General features: G+C 36.6%; 1 protein-coding gene across 1 annotated transcript in view; it reads right to left on the bottom strand.

Annotated features, from left to right (window-relative positions):
* Window positions 1-7,017: 7,017 nt before the first annotated feature.
* SLC2A13 (solute carrier family 2 member 13) overlaps window positions 7,018-25,704 on the bottom strand; it is a 521,409-nt gene continuing 502,722 nt past the window's right edge. Inside the window, exons 8-10 of the mRNA XM_068972019.1 lie at window positions 17,986-18,107; window positions 17,709-17,861; window positions 7,018-7,244 (exon numbers count right to left, since the gene is read on the bottom strand). Coding sequence (XP_068828120.1) covers window positions 7,018-7,244; window positions 17,709-17,861; window positions 17,986-18,107 — 502 coding nt within the window. The remainder of the gene's footprint in view (window positions 7,245-17,708; window positions 17,862-17,985; window positions 18,108-25,704) is intronic.

Genomic DNA, 25,704 nt, shown 5'->3' with positions numbered 1-25,704 from the left:
AGGAGGCTGTAATTCTCATCCACTGTGCCATTCACGTGGATGCTCATGGAAGAGATAAAGAAAGGAAGAGGGGTATCAGGCTAGTCAGCAAAGTCAGCTTAAACCATTCTGGTCAGCAGAATTCTGGTTACTGCACTCACACAGCCTGCATGATACATGTCAAAGAAGCCCATGTGCTCGTGCCCCTAATAGTTGTTCCCAAGGAAGGGAATTTATATGAATATCATGGTCTTAGCAGAATTAGGGATAGCATATGGATGATGATACTAAGAACAGCCAATCCCTAAGGAATGTCCCACTCCTCTAGGTGCTTTACATGATTAACTGATGTGACCCCTCCCTGACACATATAAGAGGGAGTTAGTAACATCTTCATTTATATATATATATAGGAAAGTGAAACATAGAGTAACTCAGTAATTTAGGTTACCAAGCAGTAAGTGGAAAAGCTGGGATCCAAACTTAGGCAATTTGCATCAGCCTAATCTCTTAAACAATGTACTATATAGATATTCCTCAACTTCTGATGGGGTTACACCCTGACAAACCAATTCTAAGTTGAAAATGTACTTAATACTAACCTAGTGAAATTGTAGCTTAGCCCAGCCTACCTGAAATGTGTTCAGAATTAGGCTCATTAGCCTATTGTTGGGCACAATCATTTAACACAAAGCCTATATTACAATAAAGTATTATCTCATGTAACTTATTGAATACTATTTTGAAAGTGAAAACAGAACGGCTTTGCGGTTATGTGATGGTTATAAGTGAATCGATTTTCTAGGCTGGTGATTTCATGGCTGATTGGGAGCTTTGGCTGCTGTCCTGTCTAGCATCACAGGAGAGACTATCGTACCAGATCTGGCTAGCCCAGGAAAATATCAAAGTTAAAAATTCAAAGTACAATTTTTACTTAATATGAATCATTTTCACATCTTCTTATAGTTGAAAAATTAACTTGAACCTCCTTAACTTGGGGACCATTTGTATACTGCTTCATATTTGGAAAAGAATTCCCAGATCAAAAGTTTTCAAGATTTGTGTCTATAGTCCAGGTTAAAATGAGGTATCTGATTCTTTTCCTTCACATCCTTTTAATTCTAACACAGGAAAAACACAATGTCTATTTTTCAGTCTTTCTGCCTTGATCTGACAAGAAGACATTCCAAATGAGGACCAAGAGAGAAAGACTGTAGAGTAATCACTACACAGAAAAATTCTGTACATACTTTCTAGTGAGTGATATTGGATAAGTCACCAAAATGTTCTGAACTTGTTTTAGTACCCATAAAAGGCTGACAGCATTCCAATAAAACTGGACAATTAAATGAAGACTTTGCTGATCACTGATACAGATATGAAATGCACTGTTCAGGTGTTAAGATGTGTGGATACTTTATGCATAATTTAGGGGCTTTCAAGGGTCATTTAAACTGTAGGAGTTTTGTCTTACCTGTTGACATTAGAATCCTTGCTTAAGATGCAACTCCACTGTAAGCCACTGAGTGACAGTGGATCTAGGGTCTCCAGAGGATCTCCTCAAACCTGTTCTATAGTTGGACTCAAGATGGCACACCCAAACTATGGAGAGGTAAGTCTAATGGCTACACAGATCAAACAATAATATAATGCTTACCAATAAAAGCTACAGAGGGGGAGAATGGTAATGGAGAATGGCATACATAATTCCAAAAAGAACTGTCAACTGGTCATCCAGTAGGTATTTTTTCATTTGTAAAGCAACAACCTCAAATAATTTTTGTCAATCTGACACAATGGTTCATGTCAACGTCTGGTTCTGACAACAGTAAGAAATTTCTTCAAAGATTTCTGAGTACTTCATTTCAGAGCTTTATATTTACTATTGAGAATAATTCCTTGCAATAATTTTTAGGTATTAAAATATTTTTAAAGTTAAAATATCATTAAAATGAATAGCATTGCATAAATATACAGATATAGGTAATCTTTTTAGATGCTTTTACTATGTAACCTAGATTCTAAAATCCAAAGAAGATAATTGGTTAAAATATAAACCTACAAGGAAGATAAATGAGTAGTGAATTGTCTTAACTTTTATTTGATTATTTTCATTTACAGTTCTGGCACTGACACTTTAAAAAAAAGATTTAATTTTATGTAAAGATTGAACTTCAATAAAATAACTTAAAAAACATTTACATATACATCATTAAATCTCCATAAAATATACAATACTTTGATACAACTATAGCTAGAATGACTTTGAAGGAAATGATACATATTCAAATTTTTAAGAGATATCTCATGTCACATGTAGGAATAAATATTTATATTGGATTTGTTAAGACATGAATTAAACACGATATGACATGCACTCTTGGAAATTAAAATATACATTTTGAAAACATATTTTAAAAGCACAAAACTGTTTCGATTTAATCTAGATGTATATCAGAGCTTTTAAATAGAAATTTGAACAGTTAGTACAAATAAAAGATACTATAACATCAAGTGAAATATAGTCCAAAAGCTGTTAGAAACCAGTTTGGACATGTAGAACATAAATTTCTACTTTGGCGAGAGCTGAGTCTCATTTTTTAACCTTCAAATGAGATGGAATAATGATAAATTTGCTAAAATTTTACAAAATATTTGTGGCTTCTAATTTTTAGTACTTGTAAGCTATGTTTCTTTTTCTCATTATATTGATATGATAAAATCAAATGCATGGGCTTAACTGTCTAAAATCAAAAGCTGAATATTGCTGCTAAATGAAAATAGATATTTAACATTCCACAGACCAAATCACTCAAGTGTAACAGACTCTGTTTTATACATATAAAGTAAAGACTTATGAGAATTGTATTGTTTTACACTCACAAGAAAATTATAAGATAAAATTATTTCATGTATTTCTGAACATCATTAACACTTACAAAATCTCTCTCTGATGATTACTGGCACACAAAAATCTCCTTCTCTAAGAGATGATCTTTAAGAGAGTTGGGAGCAGTTAGCTGTTGGCATTTTAAAATGATTTCTGTTTCTAGAAAATAGCAGCAATATTGCTCACCTGGAAGGGCTGAAGATACTGAAATTGATATGCTGCTACAAACTGGATCACTTCATCAAATTAGGTTAACATTATTGTACATAAGGCTAAGAAAACAGAAAGTGACAGAAAACAGGATGCTAAAATTAATCCAGAGAACAATTCTGAGTCTCTCAATAGGCAGAAGCTACACATAAGTTGTAAAATTTATCCAAAACTCAATACATTTTGGTATAATGTACATATTATGAATTCTCTGCTTCTGGCATGGTATATCATTCTTTTATTTGTAGTTACTGAAAATGTCTGAATGTGGCAACTTAAAACTGATAAAACAACTATATAAATGTTGTTAGGTGCTTAGTGTAATTTGTGATTTCATAACTAGGAGAATAGTAAAATAAATTAATTATAATAAAACACCTTATTAATTTTATTGTTCTTAATTATTGATGAAAGAAGGTCAAAAGAATCCTCCCACCCTTCTTATTGTTTTATAGCATTTATAAAATATATTAGTGTCATTAAGTTAATGAGGCTAGTGAGATATTCTTAGATGCCATGAAGAATATTTTATAGGATACCCTTCCCCCAAGATCTATGGAGTATTATAATGTATTTCAATTCTACTTTCTGATATAAAGGCAAAAGGATAAATTGTCAACTTATATTTTTCCCTGTTAATTCTTCCTCTGGATAACTGATTTTGAAATTACAGTAAACAGTTTCTAAATTCTCTAATTTAACAGATTTCCCATTTTAGAGTGAATAACTTAAGAAATAATATTAAGACTCTTACACACTAAAATGGTTCAGTGGTAAAATGAAAATATGAAAAGTACTTGATAACATTACTCTCAGCATTTTCCATCTGAGAACTAACTACTGCATATTACTGGTGATAAAATTTCAAATGGAAATAATACCTTTTAAATCTAATTTTAGTTTAGATCTTTTATATATACATTAAAATCATGTTTTGGGTAATTATTGACTAAGGTGCAACAATCAAAATTATTAGGAATTTTATATTTATATTTAAGAAAAATATTAATACCTAATCTTTAAAATCTATCTGATTTTAACATTCGGCCCAATGTGTTCAGATGCAAATGAAATGTTATACTCTCTTAAGTCTAGTGCATATCTTACCAGCCATCCAGCTAGGCCTCAATAGAGGTTATGATCATCTTCCCTATATTTTCCTAAATCACAATATACTTCTACTAAATTTGTAGCATGTTTAGAAGGAAACATATTTCAGCTAACAGTGTGATGCTTAATGTGTTTTAATATGATAGATCAAATCATACCATATATAAATTTTCCTATAAATATATATTTGATGATATTTCAAATGGAATGTTTTCAAGTTGACAGTGGTAGCCAAAGATGCTGATAACTTAGAAGGTGCATATTATTAAAAAACCTGCAAAATTCAAATACTTAGTTTCTAATATACTATAAATGTTCACTGAGTCTAAAAATAATACCCTAATTTTATAAGGTTCCTTTTCAAGTAGTTGTCATTAAAAAATTATAAATAATTCCTATACTGTGCCTCTCTGTCTTGTACTTCAAAGATATGGAATATTATCTTTATCACTATATAAATAACTAGTAGTCCTTTATAGAAGGAATTGAGAATAGAAGACAAGAACTGTGGCTGTTTTTCCCTGTTATATGCATTTATGGATATAAAGCTGAAAACTCTATTTACTTATGTCAGAGAGAACAGGCCATGTTCTGCTATAGGAAATAATGAGCTCAGTTGCTTCTTTAATAAAGTTACTGTGCATTCAGCTCAGCTGAGTATAAGCATATAGTTAAGGCCATGTATACAATAAACAGAATAACTGTGGGAATTATTTAGATAAATCAGGAAAACAAACTTCTAAACAGATCACTTTATGGGTTTAAATACTTTTTCTCCACATTATATTCTGATTTTATCATACAATAGTTCATTTTCCATTTCATTTTACCTGTGTGAAATATTATACAAATAAGAAATTTCTTATGGGGTAAGAAATATTAATAGAATAATAACTTTCTCTGTTAAAGCACATCTGCTTTTCTGGGGAAAATCAAAATTAATATCCCTTTAGAAATCAATTGTCAGAGCACCTAAGTCAAGGAAAAAAGCTCTCAAAAATATATATTTGTTTAATTACATGAAATGATCAAAGGGAGAAAACTCTTTTTTGGTGGAAGTATTTTTAACTTTAGAGAATGAACCTCTTTGGCTACATTCTCAGCTGTCATAATTGTCATAATGTTCTTATGACATTCTTAAGGCCAGACTTTGAGAGAGACCAAATCATCTTGGAGGCTGGCAGAAATACACTGAATTTAGAGTCATTCTTTCACTCCAAAGAATACGTTATTAGATGTTTAGAGACACGTTAAAATGCATCAAATGTTTGCACTTTTAACTGACCTCAGAAGACTCATTCATATTTTCACTGGAACTAAGTAATTTTGTGAGTGATTTTGTACATACTATGTAGTTCTTAATATATGAGCAAAAATTGGAATTCACTGATGAATGAGCATAGAAACTAATGAATACTTTGAAAAAATACTGCAGAAATATAGTAACTCAACATTTCTTAAAGACACATATGAGAACCATTAATCTCTTCCAATGGAAAATCCCAGTTTTTAGACAAGAAGGAAAAAAATCCAAGTCAAGCATGAGAAAAAGGATACACCCACAGACGAATCTATGTATCTATTTTTAAGAGAATGTCAGAGAAAATGAGAAAGTGTGCAACATAAAAACCAGTTTATACTCTTAGAATCAAAAAGAAAAAAAAAGACAAGTACCATTATGTAATAAAATGTGACAATTCCCTTAGGAAAAGTTAATAAAAAGTTAATAAAAATAGAAGTCTCATTACTTAATTAAACAAACATAAATAACAGCAGGGTTATTTCTGTTGCTGATTTTCTTCCTTCCTTCCTTGTTTCAGAAATTATTTGATTAAAAGAGGGGGAAAATAGTCTGCTAGAAGCTATTTATGTAACACAAATGAAGGCACAAATAGTAGGAATCCAGAGTTGATGAGTGAAGTTGTGAATACAGGGGATTTTGGCTTGAACAAAAACTGACCCTGAAATACAGTTGAAGATCTAGTGCTATTTTGTGTTTACAGCTGCACACTTAAGTGACTAACTCAGGGTTAAAAATCTTTAAGGTCCATAAAAATCTTTTCTTTCTTTCTAGCAATAAAATATACTTATCAAAACTTGCTAGCTAATCTGTGCAAATGTATACTTCTTAACTGATGCAAAAAATATGTAGGAAAATAAACCTAAAAAGACCTGCTTTTTATGATGTTCAAAAGATTCTGTACAGAGTCAGCTGCTGAAGAATTTTCAAGATTTGAATTGGAGAGAGAAATGAAAATGTAGAATACAAAGGATATAGGACAGCTGTGCCCTTGTAGGAGACACTTTTGAATTTGTTGATGAAAGCTTAAATGGAATTTTTTTCTAATAGCTGATCACAGATAAGTGCCTCATCCTTAGGAAAAATTAGGGCCAACAGACTGTGCTTTGACAGAAAATACCTTTGGACCATATTTTAGCATCCTTTGTCATAAGTATATCATACATATATGATTTGGCTGGATTAGCACTGACTCAATTGCCACTAATAATTATATATAGTCTTAGGAAAAAAGGATATCACTGAAGTCACTGGGTACAATATTCATTTTAAACTATCTCAGGAAGGAATTACACACATTTGTTCAATAATTATTAGTTTAAAATCTCTGTAAATTTTTTACATCTCTGTATGTGAAAAAAATGTCATTGTGATGGTATCTTCCTTGGAATCAAATATTCTAGGATATGAAGTCATTCAAAACTAGACTGTGGAAAGAACCAGATTAAAAGCAGGGCAGTGAGGTCACCAATTGCTGTTCTTCTCTCCCAAGTTTGTTTAAATGACTAAATATATAAGCAGCTGATAATTATTCCACATCAGAAGCATCGTTGTCAGAAAGATGGTAGTTACTTCCCTTTACCCGAATATATTCAATATATCTCCCTTCATCAGAATCTGAAGCACCACATGTACATAGCCTGTTGTCAAAGAGTGATTCAATTTCCTCTAATTTTTTCCCTTTGGTCTCAGGAAGACAGCCGTAGATGAAAAGGAGACCCATCGAAGCGAATCCAGCATAAAGGAAGAAGGCTCCTGCAATGGAAAATACTATATATGTAAAGGCTTACATTGGAAAGGGGACTTGATTTTAACTTCTGTTTCTGGTTAATAATGCATGACTGTGGTCTGAAATGGAACCAAAAATTTGCTCACAGCTTGGTTTATTTGGTTTACTCTAATTATTTTAATTATGTGAATATAATACAGTTTGTCTTTCTAAATTCAAGTTATGTAATACCAAACTCAAGAAGAATGATAGCCCAGGCTCAGAATAACTTCTGCTTTGAAATCTGTCCTTACTTCCCTGGTTAGAATTGTGCTTTGACAACACTTTGCTGAGGCAAAGTGGTATATAACAACAAAGTAGCATTACAATTATGTGAATATATTTGTGTTAGCCACTAGACTGGAGGCACTTTCAGAAAGAAATTTTCTTCTCATTTATCTTGAGTGTAGTGTTTCCAGAACCACATTCAGTGATGACACTGCTGATTTCTTGAATCAAAGCTCAAAGTTTAGGAGTCAACAGAGTTTTCTCTTACTCTCCCACCCAATGTCCACTCTTAGAAAATCCTGTTAGATCTACCTTCACATACAATCCAAAGATGACCACTTTTTGCCATTTCTAGACATCTCTGATTTAAAAGCCTTCCTCTTTACCTGCAGTACTGTAAGAGTCTCCTAACTAGTGTCCCATTCCTTCTCTGAGGCTCCTACAGTCCATTTTTGTATGTGTGTCCATAGCACTTGGGGCTTCTCAGTGTAAAGAATCCTCCTGCCAATGGAGGAGAAGCAAGACATGGGTTCAGACCCTGGGTCAGGAAGATCCTCTGGAGGAGGAAATGGCACATTGCTCCAGTATTCTTGCCAGGAAAACTCGATGGACAGAGGAACCTGGTGGGTTAGATTCTAACTCAATGAAACTATGTATCATGCTGTATAGGGCCACCCAAGATGAATGGGTCATGGTGGAGAGTTCTGACAAAACATGGTCCACTGGAAAAGGGAGTCACAAACCACTTCAGTATTCTTGCCTTAAAGAACCCCATGAACAGTATGAAAAGGTGAAAGGTATGACAATGAAAGATGAACTCAGTAGCTGTCCAGTATGCTACTGGAGAAAGTTGAGAAACGGCTCCAGAAGAAATAAAGAGTCTGAGTGAAAGGGGAAACAATACCCAGTTGTAGATGTATCAGGTGGTGAAAGTAAATTCTGATGCTGTAAAGAGCAATGTTGCATAGGAACTTGGAATGTTAGGTCCATGAATAAAGGCAAATTGGAAGTGGTCAAACAGGAGATGGCAACAGTAAACACTGACATTATAGGAATCAGTGAACTAAAATGGACAGGAATGAGTGGATTTAATTCAGATGATTATTATATCTACTACTATGGGCAAGAATCCCTTAGAAGAAATGGAGTAGCCATCACAGTCAACAAAAGAGTCTGAAATGCGGTTCAGTTCAGTTCAGTCGCCCAGTCGTGTCCGACTCTGCAACCCCATGAATCGCAGCACACCAGGCCTCCCTGTCCATCACCATCTCCCAGAGTTCACTCAGACTCACGTCTATCGAGTCCGTGATGCCATCCAGCCATCTCATCCTCGATTGTCCCCTTCTCCTCCTGCCCCCAATCCCTCCCAGCATCAGAGTCTTTTCCAGTGAGTCAACTCTGCATGAGGTGGCCAAACTACTGGAGCTTCAGCTTTTAGCATCATTCCTTCCAAAGAAATACCAGGGTTGATCTCCTTCAGAATGGACTGGTTGGATCTCCTTGCAGTCCAAGGGACTCTCAAGAGTCTTCTCCAACACCACAGTTCAAAAGCATCAATTCTTCAGCGCTCAGCCTTCTTCACAGTCCAACTCTCACATCCATACATGACCACAAGAAAAACCATAGCCTTGACTAGATGGACCTTAGTCGGCAAAGTAATGTCTCTGCCTCTGAATATACTATCTAGGTTGGTCATAACTTTTCTTCCAAGGAGTAAGCGTCTTTTAATTTCATGGCTGCAGTCACCATCTGCAGTGATTTTGGAGCCCCCCAAAATAAAGTCTGACACTGTTTCTACTGTTTCCCCATCTATTTCCCATGAAGTGATGGGACCGGATGTCATGATCTTTGTTTTCTGAATGTTGAGCTTTAAGCCAACTTTTTCATTCTCCTCTTTCACTTTCATCAAGAGGCTTTTTAGCTCCTCTTCACTTTCTGCCATAAGGGTGGTGTCATCTGCAGTACTTGGATGCAGTCTCAAAAACAATAGAATGATCTCAGTTCCTTTCCAAGACAAACCATTCAATATCACATTAATCCAAGTCTATGCCCCAAGCACAAATGCTGAAGGAGCTGAAGTTGAATGGTTCTGTGTAGATCTACAAGACCTTCTAGAACTAACACCTTCTTGATTAAGGTGAAAGAGGAGAGTGAAAAAGCTAGCTTCAAACTTAACATTCAAGAAACTAAGATCATGGCATCCGGTCCCATCACTTCATGGCAAATAGATGGGGAAACAATGGAAACAGTGACAGACTTTACTTTCTTGGGCTCCAAAATCACTGCAGGTGGTGACTGAATCCATGAAATTAAAAGACTCTTGCTCCCTGGAAGAGAAGCTATGACCAACCTAGACAGCATATTAAAAAGCAGAGACACTAATCTGTTGACAAAGGTTCATCTAGTCAAAGCTATGGTTTTTCCAGTAGTCATGTATGGATGTGAGAGTTGGACCATATAGAAGGCTGAGCGTCAAAGAATTGATGCTTTTGAACTGTGGTGTTGGATAAGACTCTTGAGATCAAATTAGTCAATCCTAAAGGCAATCAACCCTGAATATTTATTGGAAGGACTAATGCTGAAGCTGTAACTCCAATGGTTTGACCACCTGATGCAAAGAGGTGACTCATTGGAAAAGACCCTGATGTTGGGAAAGATAAAAGGCAGGAGGAGAAGGGGATGACAGAAAATGAGATGATTGGATGGCATCACCTACTCAATGGACATGAGTTTCAGCATGTTCTGGGAGGTGGTGAAGGACAGGGAAGCCTGGCATGCTGCAGTCCATGAGGTCACAAAGAGTCAGACACAACTGAGCAACTTAGCAACAAAAACAACATGTGAATTCTAGACAGTCATTTAACCTCCTCCTTGGACCTCAGTTTCCTCATTAAGTAAAATAAGATGATTTATCAGTTCCTATTTAAATTTATGGTTTAAATTGTAATTCTGTAAGTTTTACAGCCCAGTAGGACCAGGTATAGGCGAGGTGGTAATGGTATGCTTGAGGAGGAGACCAGCAAAAGTGGTCTCCTCAAGCCCAGAGTCTATGGCTTGTCTCTCGGTTCCTAGCACAGTGCTGATTCATTGGAGAGTTTAGAGAATGAATATTCTCTTGTTGACGGCCAGATGGAATACATTGGGTAGGAGATTTGAAATAAAGGCCTAAACCAGACACCATGACTATATATTTGAAAGTCAAGCTTGAAGCCGAAAAGTACAGCAGTTAAAGAACTGAAAAATATTTCTCAGTTTGTTGTCACTACAGAATGTGGAAAGACGTTATTAAAACTATTTTATTTAAGACAGGCCTAGAAGTAACCATTTCAGTACTATCTATAGAAACACTTCTTGGGAAGACTCAAGTAAAACTACAGAGGAAAATGCTGCTGAACTGGCTACCCCAAAGAATCTGCTCTATTGAATGAGCAGCCATGAGAAAATAAAAGGGAAGCAGAGGAAAACTATGAGATATTAAAACATATATATAAAGTGATTGATTTATATATAAATCAAGACATAATTTGTTGGCTTAAATCATTAGAAGCTATATAATTCTTAAGGAGCTGGACCCATATAAATAAAATTTTTTCTTTAATAAAAATAAAATTCTGTTTACAAATACAAGGCTCCTTTACTTCATTTCAGTTTGGTCTACATTATACTACAAGTTATATATTTTTACATAATACTTGATAAAAAATAAAATAATAATAATAGGTCATCTGGCATGCATATCAGAGTGCTACAGTGAGAGGAAGGCTCTGTAGACACTGTGGGTCTGAAAGTCAAAAAGTTACACAGGCTGAATCTTGGTATAGTTTCTTAAATTGTCTTGATTTTAGTTTCCTGGTCTGACAGGGAAAATAAATCCTTCCTTGCTATAAACTGCAAAGACTAGAAAGAATTTTGGATGTTAGTTGCCCAAAAAGTGACAGACATTATCAAATTACACTAAATGACTAGGGAAGAATAGTGACTGGTAAGATCAGCATGGCTAATAAATCAAGAATGTTTTCATCTAAGGGGTGCTATGACAAGCTGGCTCTTAGAGGATGTGGAATTTTGAGGAAAAAAAATGACAGAGGTGAAGTCTTGTATTCTGAATACAGATAAGCAAAATTGTGGAGTTAAGAAAACAATAGGTGCAGATGATAAAACATTTTAGACTAAACTGGGATGCTAACCTCTAAAATATCTGATGGAGTAAATATAGTCTGCCTTTATAAAGTATAATATTTAGAAAATATTCATCATCTTTCACAATTTAAGTACAATGGCATGACTGGAAGTAACAAATCAAATCTTTTCATAGTAAACTCTTACAGTTAAAAGCAATTAGATGGATTACTGACATTCTTAAAAGCCATACAATTTCTTGTGTGTGTGTGAACAAGATTCCCAAAGCTAAAGAACATAAACAAAATTCTATTAAAAAGCAAGATACAGCTATAAAAAATCTGAATAATCTAAAGACAGCAAATGCTACAACTGTGTATATAGGCTTCACTGGTGCGACCTGTGGTTAAGCCAACAGAAGTGCAGGCAGGCCTGGGAGGCTGTTACCTGCTTTGTGTAATGGGCAAGTCAATTATGTAACTCATTTTCTTAATAATGTCCCTTTAGGATGAAAATGAAAAAGATGTCTGTAGCAAATCTGTTAGGATTGTTAACAGTGCAATTTTATTCTAAAGGAAATAAATCTTATTAGAGTCCTTATATTAAGCTTCAGATTAAAATAGATATTTAATTGAATTATACAAAATGAAGAATTAACGATTCAAAACAGACACTTTAATAATGCTCAACAAGGGATCTATTTAGTCACATGTGCTATAAATAAAGTGATATACTGGTGACATTTTAATGATAATTTTTAGTAATAATACTGAATGGGGCCCAGACCCTTCTAGGCAGTATAGTTTAGTAAGGAATCAAGACTTGAGGTCTTATGAAACAATAAAAAAGTAAAAGAAGACATGAATATTTCCAGAGAAATACATCATTATGGTGCCTATTTGTTGTCAGGAGTATAAACATATAGCTTACATCAATCAGTAACCTCTAGGTTAAAACATAGAGCAATAAACAGAAAAACTCTGACCTGAGCTGAGATATTGTTCCCCTAGTGAAAACCTAATGGAGAGTGTGCTGACAAGAAAGAAGTCTGGCTTAATGAGAAACAAAAAGCTTCTTCTACTGAGATATTTTTGAAAGAAGCCTGGCTATGCCCTATTTAAATTTTACTTCTGTGGCCTCATGTTTTCCTAACAGAACTGATTCAAGAAGAGGAGCTTTTCTATCAAAAGTCTTACCATGTAGACTTTTATTATTTTGTCTATGACTTTCTATTAAAAATGCTTTCTCAAGAAATAAGTCCATATTTAAATATTTCAGTATTCTCCAGGATCAGAAAATACGGGTAAATATTTATTGTGTTTATATTTATGCTGTTAGGAAGATAAGCTTACAAATTTATGTAAAACATTCTAATTGCCAAATGGGATAAAGCTGAACATACTAAATATATATCCAGTTTAAAATGCCCAGTGCCTTTCCTTTCCAAGAAAATAAATATTTCTAAATGTTTCAAATTGTATTTGGGAGAGAGAGGAGTTTCATAAAGATTAGAAAAGCAAAAGCATCAGATAAATAATTTTAAATAAAACTAAAGAGCAAATCATAATGTTCATAAGAGAGGAGGAAGAGTCATATGATGTTTCCACATATTCATCATTCATTTAAAAGTTTAACTATGTATTTATTCATTTGACAAACACTTCTGAGTGCTTAATAGGATTCCCTGGAAGGCATGGGGAGTATATTGGTGAATAAAGTATAATCCTGGCCTAAAGTCAAGGTCCAGCAGTGAGAGGGTAGATAGAGGAGCTGACAAATAAGTTTGTTCTTACAAAAAGAAATTATAAGTAGCCAGAATATGGGATGAGGTGAGGTGAGGTGAGGTGCAGTGAGGAATGGGGGAGAGGATCTGAGAGTGGTCTAAGCACTTGTTGTCCAGTTGCTAACTCCTGTCCGACCAGGGACCTCAGGGACTGTAACACCTCAGGCTCCTCGGTTCTCCAATATCCCCCCCAGTTTGCGTGAATTCATGTCCACTGAGTCAGTGATGCTATCTAATAATCTCATGCTCTGCTGTGCCTTTCCTCATTTGCCTTCAATCTTTCCCCACATCAGCATCTTCTTCAATGAGTTGGCTCTTTGCATCAGGTGGCCAACGTACTGGAGCTTCAGCTTTAGCATCAGTCCTTCCAAAGAATATTCAGGGTTGATTTCCTTTAGCATTGACTGGTTTGATCTCTTGAAGTCCAAGGGACTCTCAAGACTCTTCTCCACCATCACAATTCAAAAGCATCAATTTTTCATCACTCAGTCTTCTTTATGGTCCAACTCTCATATCCATACATGATTACTGGAAAAATCATGGCTTTGACTATAAGGACCTTTGTTGGCAAAGTGAGGTCTCTGTTTTTTAATAAGCTGTCTAGGTTCATCATAGCTTTCCTTCCAGGGTCAAGCGTCTGAATTTCATGACTGCAGTCACCATCCCCAGGGATTTTGGAGCCCAAGAAAATAAAATCTGTCACTGCTTCCACTTTTCCCCCTTCTATTTGCCATGAAGTGATGGGATTGGATGCTATGATCTTAGATTTTTGAATGTTGAGTTTCAAGTCAGTCTTTTCACTCTCCTCTTTCACCTTCATCAAGAGGCTCTTTAGTTCCTCTTTGCTTTCTGCCATAAGGGTAGTATCATCTGCGTATCTGACCAGCAATCTTGACCCCAACTTGTGCTTCATCCAGCCCAATGTTCATTCATGTGCATTTTGCATGGTGTACTCTGAATAAAAGTTAAATAAGCAGGGTAACAGTATTCAGCCTTGTAATACTCTTTTCAAAAGATCTGAACCAGTTTGTTGTTCTATGTCCAATTCTAATTGTTGCTTCTTGACCTCTTCTCAGAGACAGGCAAGGTGGTTTGGTATTCCCATCTCTAGGAATTTTCTGCAGTTAGTTGTCATCCACATAGTCAAAGACTTTAGCGTAGTCAATGAAGCAGAAGTAGATGTTTTTCTGGAACTTCTTTGCTTTCTCCATGATCCAACAAATGCTGGCAATTTGATCTCTGGTTCCTCTGCCTCTTTGAAACCCAGCTTGTACATCTGGAAGTTCTCAATGATTTGCTGATGCTTAGCTCAAAGGATTTTGAGCATTACCTTGTTAGCACGTAAAAGGAGCACACTTGTATGGTAATTTGAACATTCTTTTGCACTACCCTTCTTTGGGACTGGAGTGAAAACTGACATTTTCTGGTCCTGTGGCTACTGTTAAGTTTTCCAAATTTGCTGACATACTGAGTGCAGCACTTTAACAGCATCATCTTTATGATTTTAAATTGCTCAGCTGGAATTCCATCACCTCCACTAGCTTTGTTCCAAGTAATGTTCCCTAAGCCCTCTTGCCTCACACTCCAGTTTGTCTCACTCTAGGTGAGTGACCAGTCATAGAGTTTATCCTGGTCATTAAGACTTTTTTGTATAGTTCTTTGTACTTCTGCCACCTCTTCTTAATATCTTCTGCTTCTTTTAAGTCCTTAACGTTCCTGTCCTTTATCGTGCCCATTCTTTCATGAAATGTTCCCTTGATATCTCCAATTTTCTTGATGAGAATCTCTAGTCTTTCCCATTCTATTGTTTTGCTCTATCTCCTTGCATTGTTCATTTAAGGCCTTCTTATCTCTCCTTGCTATTCTCTGGAACTCTGCATTCAGTTGAATATATCTTTCCTTTTCTCCTTTGCCTTTCACTTCTCTTCTTTACTTATCTATTTGTAAAGCCTCCTTGGACAGCCACTTTGCCTTCTTGCATTCCTTTACTTTTCAGATGGTTTTGGTCAACACCTCCTATACAATGTTACGGACCTCTGTCCATAGTTCTTCTACCAGATCTAATCTGCTAAAAATATTCATCACTTCCAGTGTATAAATCATAAGGGATTTGATTTAGGTCAAACCAGAATGGCCTATTGGTTTTCCCTACTTTCTTTATGAGTATGAATCTGGCAACAAGGAGTTCATGATCTGAGCCACAGTCAGCTCCCAGCCTTGTTTTTGCTGACTGTATAGAGCTTCTCCATCTTTGGCTGCAAAGACCATAATCAATCTGATTTAGTTACTGACCATCTGGTGATGTCCATTTGTAGAGTTGTCTCTTGTTTTGTTGGAAAAGGGTGTTCACTGTATGTAATCAGTGTGTTCTCTTAACAAATTAGCCTTTGTCCTACTTCACTTTGTACTCCAAGGCAAAATTTGCCTGTTATTCCAGGTATCTCTTGATTTCCTACTTTTAAATTACAATCGCCTAAGATGAAAAGGACATATGTTTTTGGTGTTAGTTCTAGAAGGTCTTGTAGGTCTTAATAGAACCCATCAACATCAGCTTCTTCGGCCTCAGTGGTTGGGGCAAGCATGTGTGCATGCTATGTTGCTTCAGTCATATCCAACTCTTTACAACCGCATGGACTATAGCCTGCCAGGCTCCACTGTCCATGGGATTTTCCAGGCAAGAATACTGGAGTGGGTTGCCACTTCCTCCTCCAGGGGATCTTTGTGACCCAGGGATCAAACCCAAGTCTCTTATCTCTCTTGCATTGGCAGGCAGGTTCTTTACCACTCGCATCAACTTCAGCTTCTTTGGCGTCAGTGGTTGGGGCACAGACTTGGATTGGATTACTCAGAGGTTCAGTGGTTTGCCTTGGAAAGAAACCAAGATCATTCTGTTGTTTTTAAGCCTGAACCCAAGTACTGCATTTCAGACTCTTTTGTTGACTATGAGGGCTACTCCATTTCTTCTACAGGATTCTTGCCCACAGTAACAGATATAATACTCATCTGAGTTAAATTCACCCATTCTCTTACCTTTTAGTTCCCTGATTCCTAAGATTTTGATGTTCAATCTTGCCATCTCCTTCTGGACCATGTCCAATTCACCTTGATTCACGGATCTAACATTCCAAGTTCCTATGCAATATTGTTCTTTACAGTATCAAACTTTACTTTCACTCTAGACACATTTGCAACTGAGTGTTTCCACTTTGGCCCATCCTCTTCATTCTTTCTGGAGCTATTTGTAACTGTCCTCTGCTCTTCCCCAGTAGAATATTGGACACCTTCTGACCTGGTGGGCTCATCTTCTGGTGTCATATATTTTTGCCTTTTCTTACTGTACATGGGGTACTCCAGGGAAGGTTACTAGAGTGGTTTGCCATCTCCTCCTCTAGTGGACCACATTTTCTAAGAACTCTTCACCATGAACCATCCAACTTGGGTGGCCCTGTACACTATGGCTCATACCTTCATTGAGTCATGCAAGCCCCTTCCCCAGGATATGTGATCCATGAAGGGGGGACGGGTGAACGGGGGGCGGGGGAGGGGGGGAGGTCTAAGCAATAGACATTCAGTATATAATCACAGAGGCTCAGGAGATTAGCATGAAAACCCCTATTTCATCATTTAGAATCCAATAACAACCTATAAACTCATACAGACAATAAAGTAATTGTCTTGCTAAAAAGACACCTTTTCATTTTAGTAAAGGTAAACCTGAAGTAGCTTCCCAAAGTTTTTTCCTAACTCAGTCACTTCTCAAGATTGTTTTCTTCAAGTTATGGTCTCACTACATTTTACATGAACACCTCTGCTACATTTATAGTTTCAGCAGTGGTGAGTGCTGGTCTCAGTGGATCCTGACGTACTTTGGTCTGAATAGCAGATATGATAGAGTGGAAGGCATAGCACACAACATCTGGGGGAGCTACTTTGACCTTACTTTGATTCTACTCTTGGATACAATCCATCTGTGTTAAGAGACATTTTCAAGCATTACCCCTAGACTCCAGGATCTTTCTATAATTCTCTGTTGTTTATGGGTTTTTTTTTTTTTTTCCATTAAACTAAAGGGCTTGTTGTGAAGACTTCCAACTGAGGGATAGCTGGGAGATGTTTGGGTTTGAAGTGTAAGTGGGTGGGTGAAAGCTAAGGACAGTTCCTCTTATCTTTTCCCAGAAACATTTCCAAGGTTCTGGGGAATAAGACAGCCTTACAGAGATATTTCTAATAGCAAAAATATAACCATTTAGTTTTTCAATCACGAATGATAGCAAATCTAAAAACAAGAGTATAAAATAAAAATGAAACTATATTCTCTTACCATAGTATGTAAGATACTCTGCTGTGTGTAAAAATGTCAGTGACACCAGAACATTGAAAATCCAATTTATTCCGGATGAACATGCATTTCCTGTGCTTCTTGCCCAAAGGGGATATATTTCAGAATTTACAGTCCAAGGCATTGGTCCCATTCCTGAGAAAAACAAAATGAAGAATTTCAGTAAAGTAGCATGTAAGGAATTTAAGAGTAGCTTGTCTTCTCTAAATAGAGACAATTTAATTAAAATAACAATAACAACAACAGAGTCTTTGTTTACCAGGTGCGAAGAAAATAAGATATAAAATAAGGCCCAGAAGTGCAGTCCAGGAGTATGGAGTAGGGCAGAAATTGTAAGCCCAAAATACTTCTTCTGTTTTGAATTTGGTTTCATTTTCACACCTGAAAAAGTAAGGTAAGATAAATATTAACTTAGGGTTTTAGGTTATAGTTGCAGAAATTCAATGTATTATCTAGAATGCATTCGTAGTTCCTTAATTTCATTAAGGAAAAGAAACCAAGATGTTTCTCTAAAAAAATTTAAAAAGGAGGATTATATATGTAAGCTCACATGAAACTTTTTAGAGATGAATATAGTTCAAGAACAACACATTGTACATACAACTCAATAACAAAAGAATAATCTGAATGAAAAATGGGCAGAGGATCAGAAGAGACATTTTTCGAAAGAAGACAGATGGTCAGTCAGTTTGTTAGTTGAGCCGCTCAGATGAGTCCAACTTTTTGCAACCCCATGGAATGCAGCATGCCAGGCTTCCCTGTCCATCACCAACTCCTGGAGCTTGTTCAAATTCATGTCCAAGTTTGTGATGCCATCTATCCATCTCATCCTGTCTTCCCCTTCTCCTCCTGCCTTCAATCTTTCCCAGTATCAGGGTCTTTTTAATGAGTCAGTTCTTTGCATCAGGTGACCAAGGTATTGGAGTTTCAGCTTCAGTATCAGTCCTTCCAATGAATATTTAGGACTGGTTACCTTTAGGATGGACTGGTTGGATCTCCAACATCACAGTTCAAAAGCATCAATTCTTTGGTTCTCAGCTTTCTTTATGGTCCAACTCACACATCCATATATGACTACTAGAAAAATCATAGTTTTGAATAGATGGACTTTTGTCAGCAAATAATGTCTCTGCTTTTTAATATACTGTCTAGGTTGGTCATAACTTTTCTTCCAAGGAGCACGTGTCTTTTAATTTCATGGCTGCAGTCACAATCTGCAGTGATTGTGGAACCCAAGAAAATAAACCCTGTCACCGTTTCTATTGTTTCTCCATCTATTATTTGACATGAAGTGATGCGAGTGGATGCCATCTTTTTTTTTTTTTTTGAATATTTGAGTTTTAAGCCAGCTTGTTCACTCTCCTCTTTCACCTTCATCAAGAGGCTCTTTAGTTCCTCTTCACTTTCAGCCATAAGGGTGGTATCATCTGCATATCTGAGATTATTGACATTTCTCCCTGCAATATTGATTCCAGCTTGTGCTTCATCCAGTCCAGCATTTCACATGATGTACTCTGCATAGAAGTTAAATAAGCAAGGTGACACTATACAGTCTTGACATACTCCTTTCCCAATTTGGAACCAGCCCATTGTTCCATGTCTCGTTCAACTGTTGCTTCTTGACCTGCACACAGATTTCTCAGGAGGCAAGTAAGGTGGTCTAGTATTCCCATCTCTTTACCAATTTTCCACAGTTTGTTGTGATTCACACAAAGACTTTAGTGAAGTCGATGTTTTTTCTGGAATTCTCTTGCTTTTCCTATGATTCAACAGATGTTGGCAATCTGATCTCTGGTTCTTCTGCCTTTCCTAAATTCAGCTTGAACATCTGCAGGTTCACGGTTCATGTGTTGCTGAAGCCTGGCTTGGAGAATTTTGAGCATTACTTTACTAGTGTGTGAGTTGAACACAATTGTGCAGTAGTTTGAACATCCTTTGGCATTGCCTTTCTTTGGGATTAGAATAAAAACTGACCTTTTCCAGTCCTGTGGCCACTGCTGAGTTTTTCAAATTTGCTGGCATACTGAGTGCAGCACTTTCACAGCATCATCTTTCAGGATTTGAAATAGCTTAGCTGGAATTCCATCACATCTACTAGCTTTGTTCATAGTGATCCCTCCTAAGGCCCACTTGACTTCCCATTCCAGGATGTCCATGTGATCACACCACCATGTTTATCTGGATCAATAAAATCATTTTTGTATAGTTCTTCTGTGCATTCTTGTCACCTCTTCTTAATATCTTCTGCTTCTATTATATCTACTGTTTCTATCCTTTATGTGCCCATCTTGCATGAAATGTTCCCTTGGTATCTCTAATTTTCTTGAAGAGATCTCTAGTCTTTCCCATTCTACTATTTTCCTCTATTTCTTTGATTGATCACTGAGGAAGGCTTTCTTATCTCTCCTTGCTATTCTTTGGAACTCTGTATTTAGATGGGTAAATCTTTCCTTTTTCCTTTTCCTGTTACTTCTCTTCTTTTCTCAGCTATTTGTAAGGCCTCCTCAGACAACCATTTTGCCTTTTTGCATTTCTTCTTCTTGGGGATAATTTTGATTATCACCTCCTATATAGTGATATGAACCTCCATCCATAGTTCTTCAGGCACTCTATCAGATATAATTCCTTGAATCTATTTGTCACTCCCACTGTATAATCCTAAGGGATTTGATTTAGGTCATATCTGAATATTCTAGTGGTTTTCCCTACTTTCTTCAATTTAAGTCTAAATTTTGCAATAAGGTGTTCATGATCTGAGTGACAATCAGCTCCTGGTCTTGTTTTTGCTGACTGTATAGAACTTCTCCATCTTTGGCTGCAAAGAATATAATCAATCTGATTTCAGTACAGATGGTACACATGGGCAACAAGTACAAGAAAAGATGCACAGCATCACTATTTATCTGAGATATGCGAATCAAAACCACAATGAGATACTGCCTCATATTTGGCAGAATAGCTATCATCAATAAGACAAGAAATAAAAAGTGTTGGCAAGAGAGAACCCTCGTGCATTGTTGGTGTGTATATAAATTGGTGCAGCAGTATGGTAACAGTATCAAGATTCTTCAAAAACTTAAAAATGAAACTACCATACAATTCAGCAATTCTACTTCTGGGTATTTTTCCAGAATAAACAAAAACACCAACTTGAAAAAAATACGTGCTCCATCCTGTTCACCTCAGGATTATTTTCAACAGCCAAGATTGTGGAAACAACCTAAGCATTTGTCAATAGATGAATGGATAAAGAAAAATGTGATGTGTGTGTACACATACATGCACATAGACACACACACACATACAGAGTATATACATATATATAGTCAGTTCAGTTGCTCAGTTGTGTCCAACTCTTTGCATTCCCATGGGCTGCAGTATGCCAGGCTTTGCTGTCCATCACCAACTCCAAGAGCTTGTTCAAACTCATGTCCATCAAGCTGGTGATGCCATCCATCCATCTCATACTCCGTTTTCCCCTTAATCTCCTGCTTTCAATCTTTCCCAGCATCAGGGTCTTTTTAATGAATCAGTTCTTCTCATCAGGTGGCCAAACTATTGGAGTTTCAGCTTCAGCATCAGTCCTTCCAATGAATATTCAGTGTTGATTTCCTTTAGGATTGACTAGTTTGATCTCCTTGCTGTCCAAGGGACTCTCAAGAGTCTTCTCCAACACCACAGTTCAGAAGCATCAATTCTTTGGTTCTCAGCTTTCTCTATGGTCCAACTCACACATCCATACATGACTACTGGAAAAATCATAGCTTTGACTAGATGGACCTTTGTCAGCAAAGTCTCTGCTTTTTAATATGCTGTCTAGGTTGGTCATAGCTTTTCTTCCAAGGAGGGAGCATCTTTTAATTTCATGGCTGCAGTCACCATCTGCAGTGATTTTGGAGCCCAAGAAAATAAAGTCTGTTATTGTTTCCATTGTTTTCCAATCTATCTGCCATGAAGTGATATTCAGTCTTTCCATTCCATTCAAGACAACATGGATGGACCTTGAGAACATTACACTCAGTGAAATAAACCAGAAAAAGACAAATACCATATGATCTCATTTGTATATGTAATCTTAAAAAAAATAAGGAGCTCATGGATACAGAAAACAGATTGGTGGTTGTCAGGAGTGGGGAATAGTGTGGTATGAAATGGGCCAAAAGACACAAACTTCTAGTTATAAAATAAAAAGTCATGAGGATGTAGTGTGTGGCATGGTTGTAGTTGTTGTTCAGTCATTAAGTCATGTCTGATTCTGTAACTCCACGGATGGCAGCATGCCAGGCTTCCCCATCCTTCATTATCTCCCTGAGTTTCTTCAAACTCATGTCTATTCAGTCAGCCATGCCATCCAACCATCTCATCCTCTGTTGCCCCCTTCTCCTCTTGCCCTCAATCTTTCCCAGCATCAAGGTCTTTTTCCAACTATTTGGTTCTTTGTATCAGGTGGCCAAAGTGTGGCATGGTAGTAATAGTTAATAATACTGTATTGCATAGAGTAGATCTGAAAAGTTCTTAAGAAAAAAATTATGAATATGGGTAGAGATGGATGTTATCTAGACTTATTGTGGTGATCATTTCCCAGTATACTTTAATGTTGAATCATTATATTGTATTCTTGAAACTAATATAATGTTATATATGTAAATTGTACCTTAAAAAAGACCATTGTGTTTCATATCCATTTCAAATATCAGACATAATTTCTAGTTAGTCTTCGAAGGCTGCAGTAACATATTAAAAACCACTGAAAGTCAGTATGTTGTAAAGCTTTAGGTTTTGAAGTAAAGGCAAAAATTCAAATTCCAGAACCAGAATATTTCATTTGTAAAATGGGGGAAAATGCCTTACAGGTAATTTTAAGGATTAGAAGGATCACCTGTAAAGGGGTGATAAGGTAGTATGGGCAAGGAACAATGCTTATATCTTATTTAAAATAACGCTTTACCTTCCTGCTACAAGTACTTGCTTCTTGAGCAGTCACTCTCTGCTGACTTTGCATCTGAAGACCTGATCAACCTGAAAAAACATTCCTCTACTGTTATTTCTTATGCTATTGTTCTATCTCTATAACCTCTATTTTTGGACCTTGACATCTAAGCTCTGTCCTTATTGTTGTGTTTATGACCTCCATCATAACACCCTAACTGTCTTGATGCCTGGTCAGTTATCTTCTCCACCCCTCTCATCCTCTGCCATATTCATTTACGTTTATTTCTGGCCCATCTGATACTTTTGCTTCATAGTTCCTTACTTAACCTTTGAAACTGCGGAAAGGGCATTATAATTAGTTTCACTATTTTACTTCAGGGTCTCAAATGTACCTCATTCCTTTTGATGATAAGCATGTTATTTATTTCTAGTACCCAAATCACATCTTTAGATTCTCAATTCCTCTCAATATTCAGTCACATCACTGTTCAGCTCAGACCATGCCAATATTGTCTTTACTGATGTCTAGAATCCAGCTTTCATTCTTCTTTGCTTGTGTGTCATTTTCATAGTTTCAGTTCCCAACTCTGTGCAGGACCATTAGCTTCCTTTAATAACCACTTTTCAGAAGCTGGGTAAAATTATGAAACCATGCTGCTGATATCTATTAAAAGCTCATGCTATTTCTCCTCAGTTGGGTTCCTAATAATGATTATTATTATTCTTTACGGTCTTCTCTGTTGAAGTTTCTGCTTATTGTAGAGTAAACATTGAATAAACTTTTGGTCAACTGTTGCCTCGATTAATTAAAATATTTCTTATTATCCTCTAGTCCTGAAATCTTTCCCACCTTTCCTGGGTATGAAGAACTTGCCTCTATTTTCATAAAAATTGAAGACTTTCAACTTGAATTCCCTCAATTTTTCTCTATTGGACCTTTCCTTTTATTTCAGATTCTTCTCCTACTTTGAATGGTAACATGTCTCTTGCCTGTTCCAAGGACAGCCCTTCCTATTAGTGGTTCTACATTTGCTTCTGTTTCCTCTATGCTGTGTTCCATCAGTAGTCAATTCTCTTTATGCCATCTTTAGTTTCCTCCTACTTGAGCCTACCCTTCTATTTACAACACACAACAAGTACTTACTCCTATTAAAATCTTTCATCCCTTTCATATTACTACTACTAGTTCATCTGAAATTACAAAGTAGTTTACAGTAGTGAGGTCCTCATCCGCAGACACTCCCCTGATTCTTACTCATGCCCTGTTTTCTCTGAATTGTTTACCCCAAACTGATGGCCTCCTAATCCTCAACTATAATTATCTTGCCTTAATTCTGAGGCACTTTGATTACCCTGTGGTAGTTGATATTGCTGAAAACCCTCCTGCCTTCTCTTTCCCCTTTACTTTTATATCAATATAGCCATCTCAACTCTGATGTATTTGTCTTCATTGCCTTTTAGAATGCCTCTTCCTCCCCTCAGCCTCTAAATACAGGTGTTCTCGCAGGTTCTGGTTTGGGGCTTATACCCTCTCCCTTAATCATTTCATCTAATTTTAGGGATTTTGATATCCACATAAATGCTTGCTTATAGGGAACATAGCCTTGACCTTTTCTTCAAGCTCCATTAACTGAATTGACATATGTGCTGAACATCCATATCTAGATTTCCTGCCAGGACTACAGTGGAATGCATTAGCTTCTACAGGAGGTAGAGTGAAGCTATTCTGAGTTCATATCATAACTCAACCACTTATAAGCTATGCTATTCATTCAAAAACTTATATAGTGACACTTTTTTATGTGTCAGATATTAGAGATATAAACAAAATAACAACCCTTTGTATCTGTGGAAACTAGAGTTTAGTGAGTACAGGCACAGTCATGTTTTCTGATCTGTAAAACAGGAGAAAAGACTATTATCATAGGCTGTTGGCAACATTAAATGTGATGATGCAAATTGAGTGCCAACCACACTACCTGGCATGTAGTCAATGCATAATACATATTATTTTAATAGTGCCTCTCATGACATTTTTCTGAGTTGAAACAGAGTTGAAATTAGTTAAAATCATCAGTCTTTCTTATCCATCTCTCTTTAAATTCTCTATACTTTTAAAAGTGAAAGTTGCTCAGTTGTGTCTGACTCTTTGTGACCCAATAGACTATACAGTCCATAGACTTTTCTAGGCCAGAATATTGGAGTGATGGTAGCCTTTCCTTTCTCCAGGGTATCTTCGCAACTGAGGGATCGAACCCAGGTCTCCCTCATTGCAGGCAGATTTTTTTACTAGCTGAGCCACCAGGGAAGCACAAGTAAAGAAAGGGTGGCTAAGAGAATGAACTCTGGGACCAACATCCTACTTTCAAAATCTATATTAGGACACTCAGATTTGAAGCTCATATGTATGTGATCTTGGCACTTAACTTCTAAAAGTCTATGTCCTCACTTGTGAAATAAGGATTTTTCTGGTAGCTATGTCAGAGATATTTTGAGGCATGTGTGAGTTAATATATGCAATGAATTTTGAAAGAAATCATAATTATCTTTCCTAGACATAATTTTTTTGAATTTGACTCTTCCTTTCTATTTTCATTCATACCAACTTAATTCAGACTTTGGAGTGTTTGTTTCACCAACTGTATCTGGCTGTGGCAGACCTTAGTATAAGGCCTTTATGAGTTTCTGTTGCTGCTAAGTAGCTTCAGTCGTGTCCAACTCTGTGAGACCCCACAGACAGCAGCCCACCAGGCTCCCCCGTCCCTGGGATTCTCCAGGCAAGAACACTGGAGTGGGTTGCCATTTCCTTCTCCAATGCATGAAATTGAAAAGTGAAAGTGAAGTCTCTCAGTTGTGTCCAACTCTTTGTGACCCCATGGACTGCAGCCTACCAGGCTCCTGGGTCCATGGGATTTTCCAGGCAAGAGTCCTAGAGTGGGTTGCCATTGCCTTCTCTATAAGTCTCTACTTGTGTGTTTCCTGATGTTCATGCTTGTCGGTCATCCTCTCCCCTTAAGTGTGGGGTGACCTTTGATTTGTTGGCTAA

The sequence above is a fragment of the Capricornis sumatraensis genome, chromosome 4, assembly GCF_032405125.1.
Source record: "Capricornis sumatraensis isolate serow.1 chromosome 4, serow.2, whole genome shotgun sequence".
In the NCBI taxonomy this organism is placed as follows: Eukaryota; Metazoa; Chordata; class Mammalia; order Artiodactyla; family Bovidae; genus Capricornis; species Capricornis sumatraensis.
This window is presented reverse-complemented; position numbering and strand designations above follow the sequence as displayed.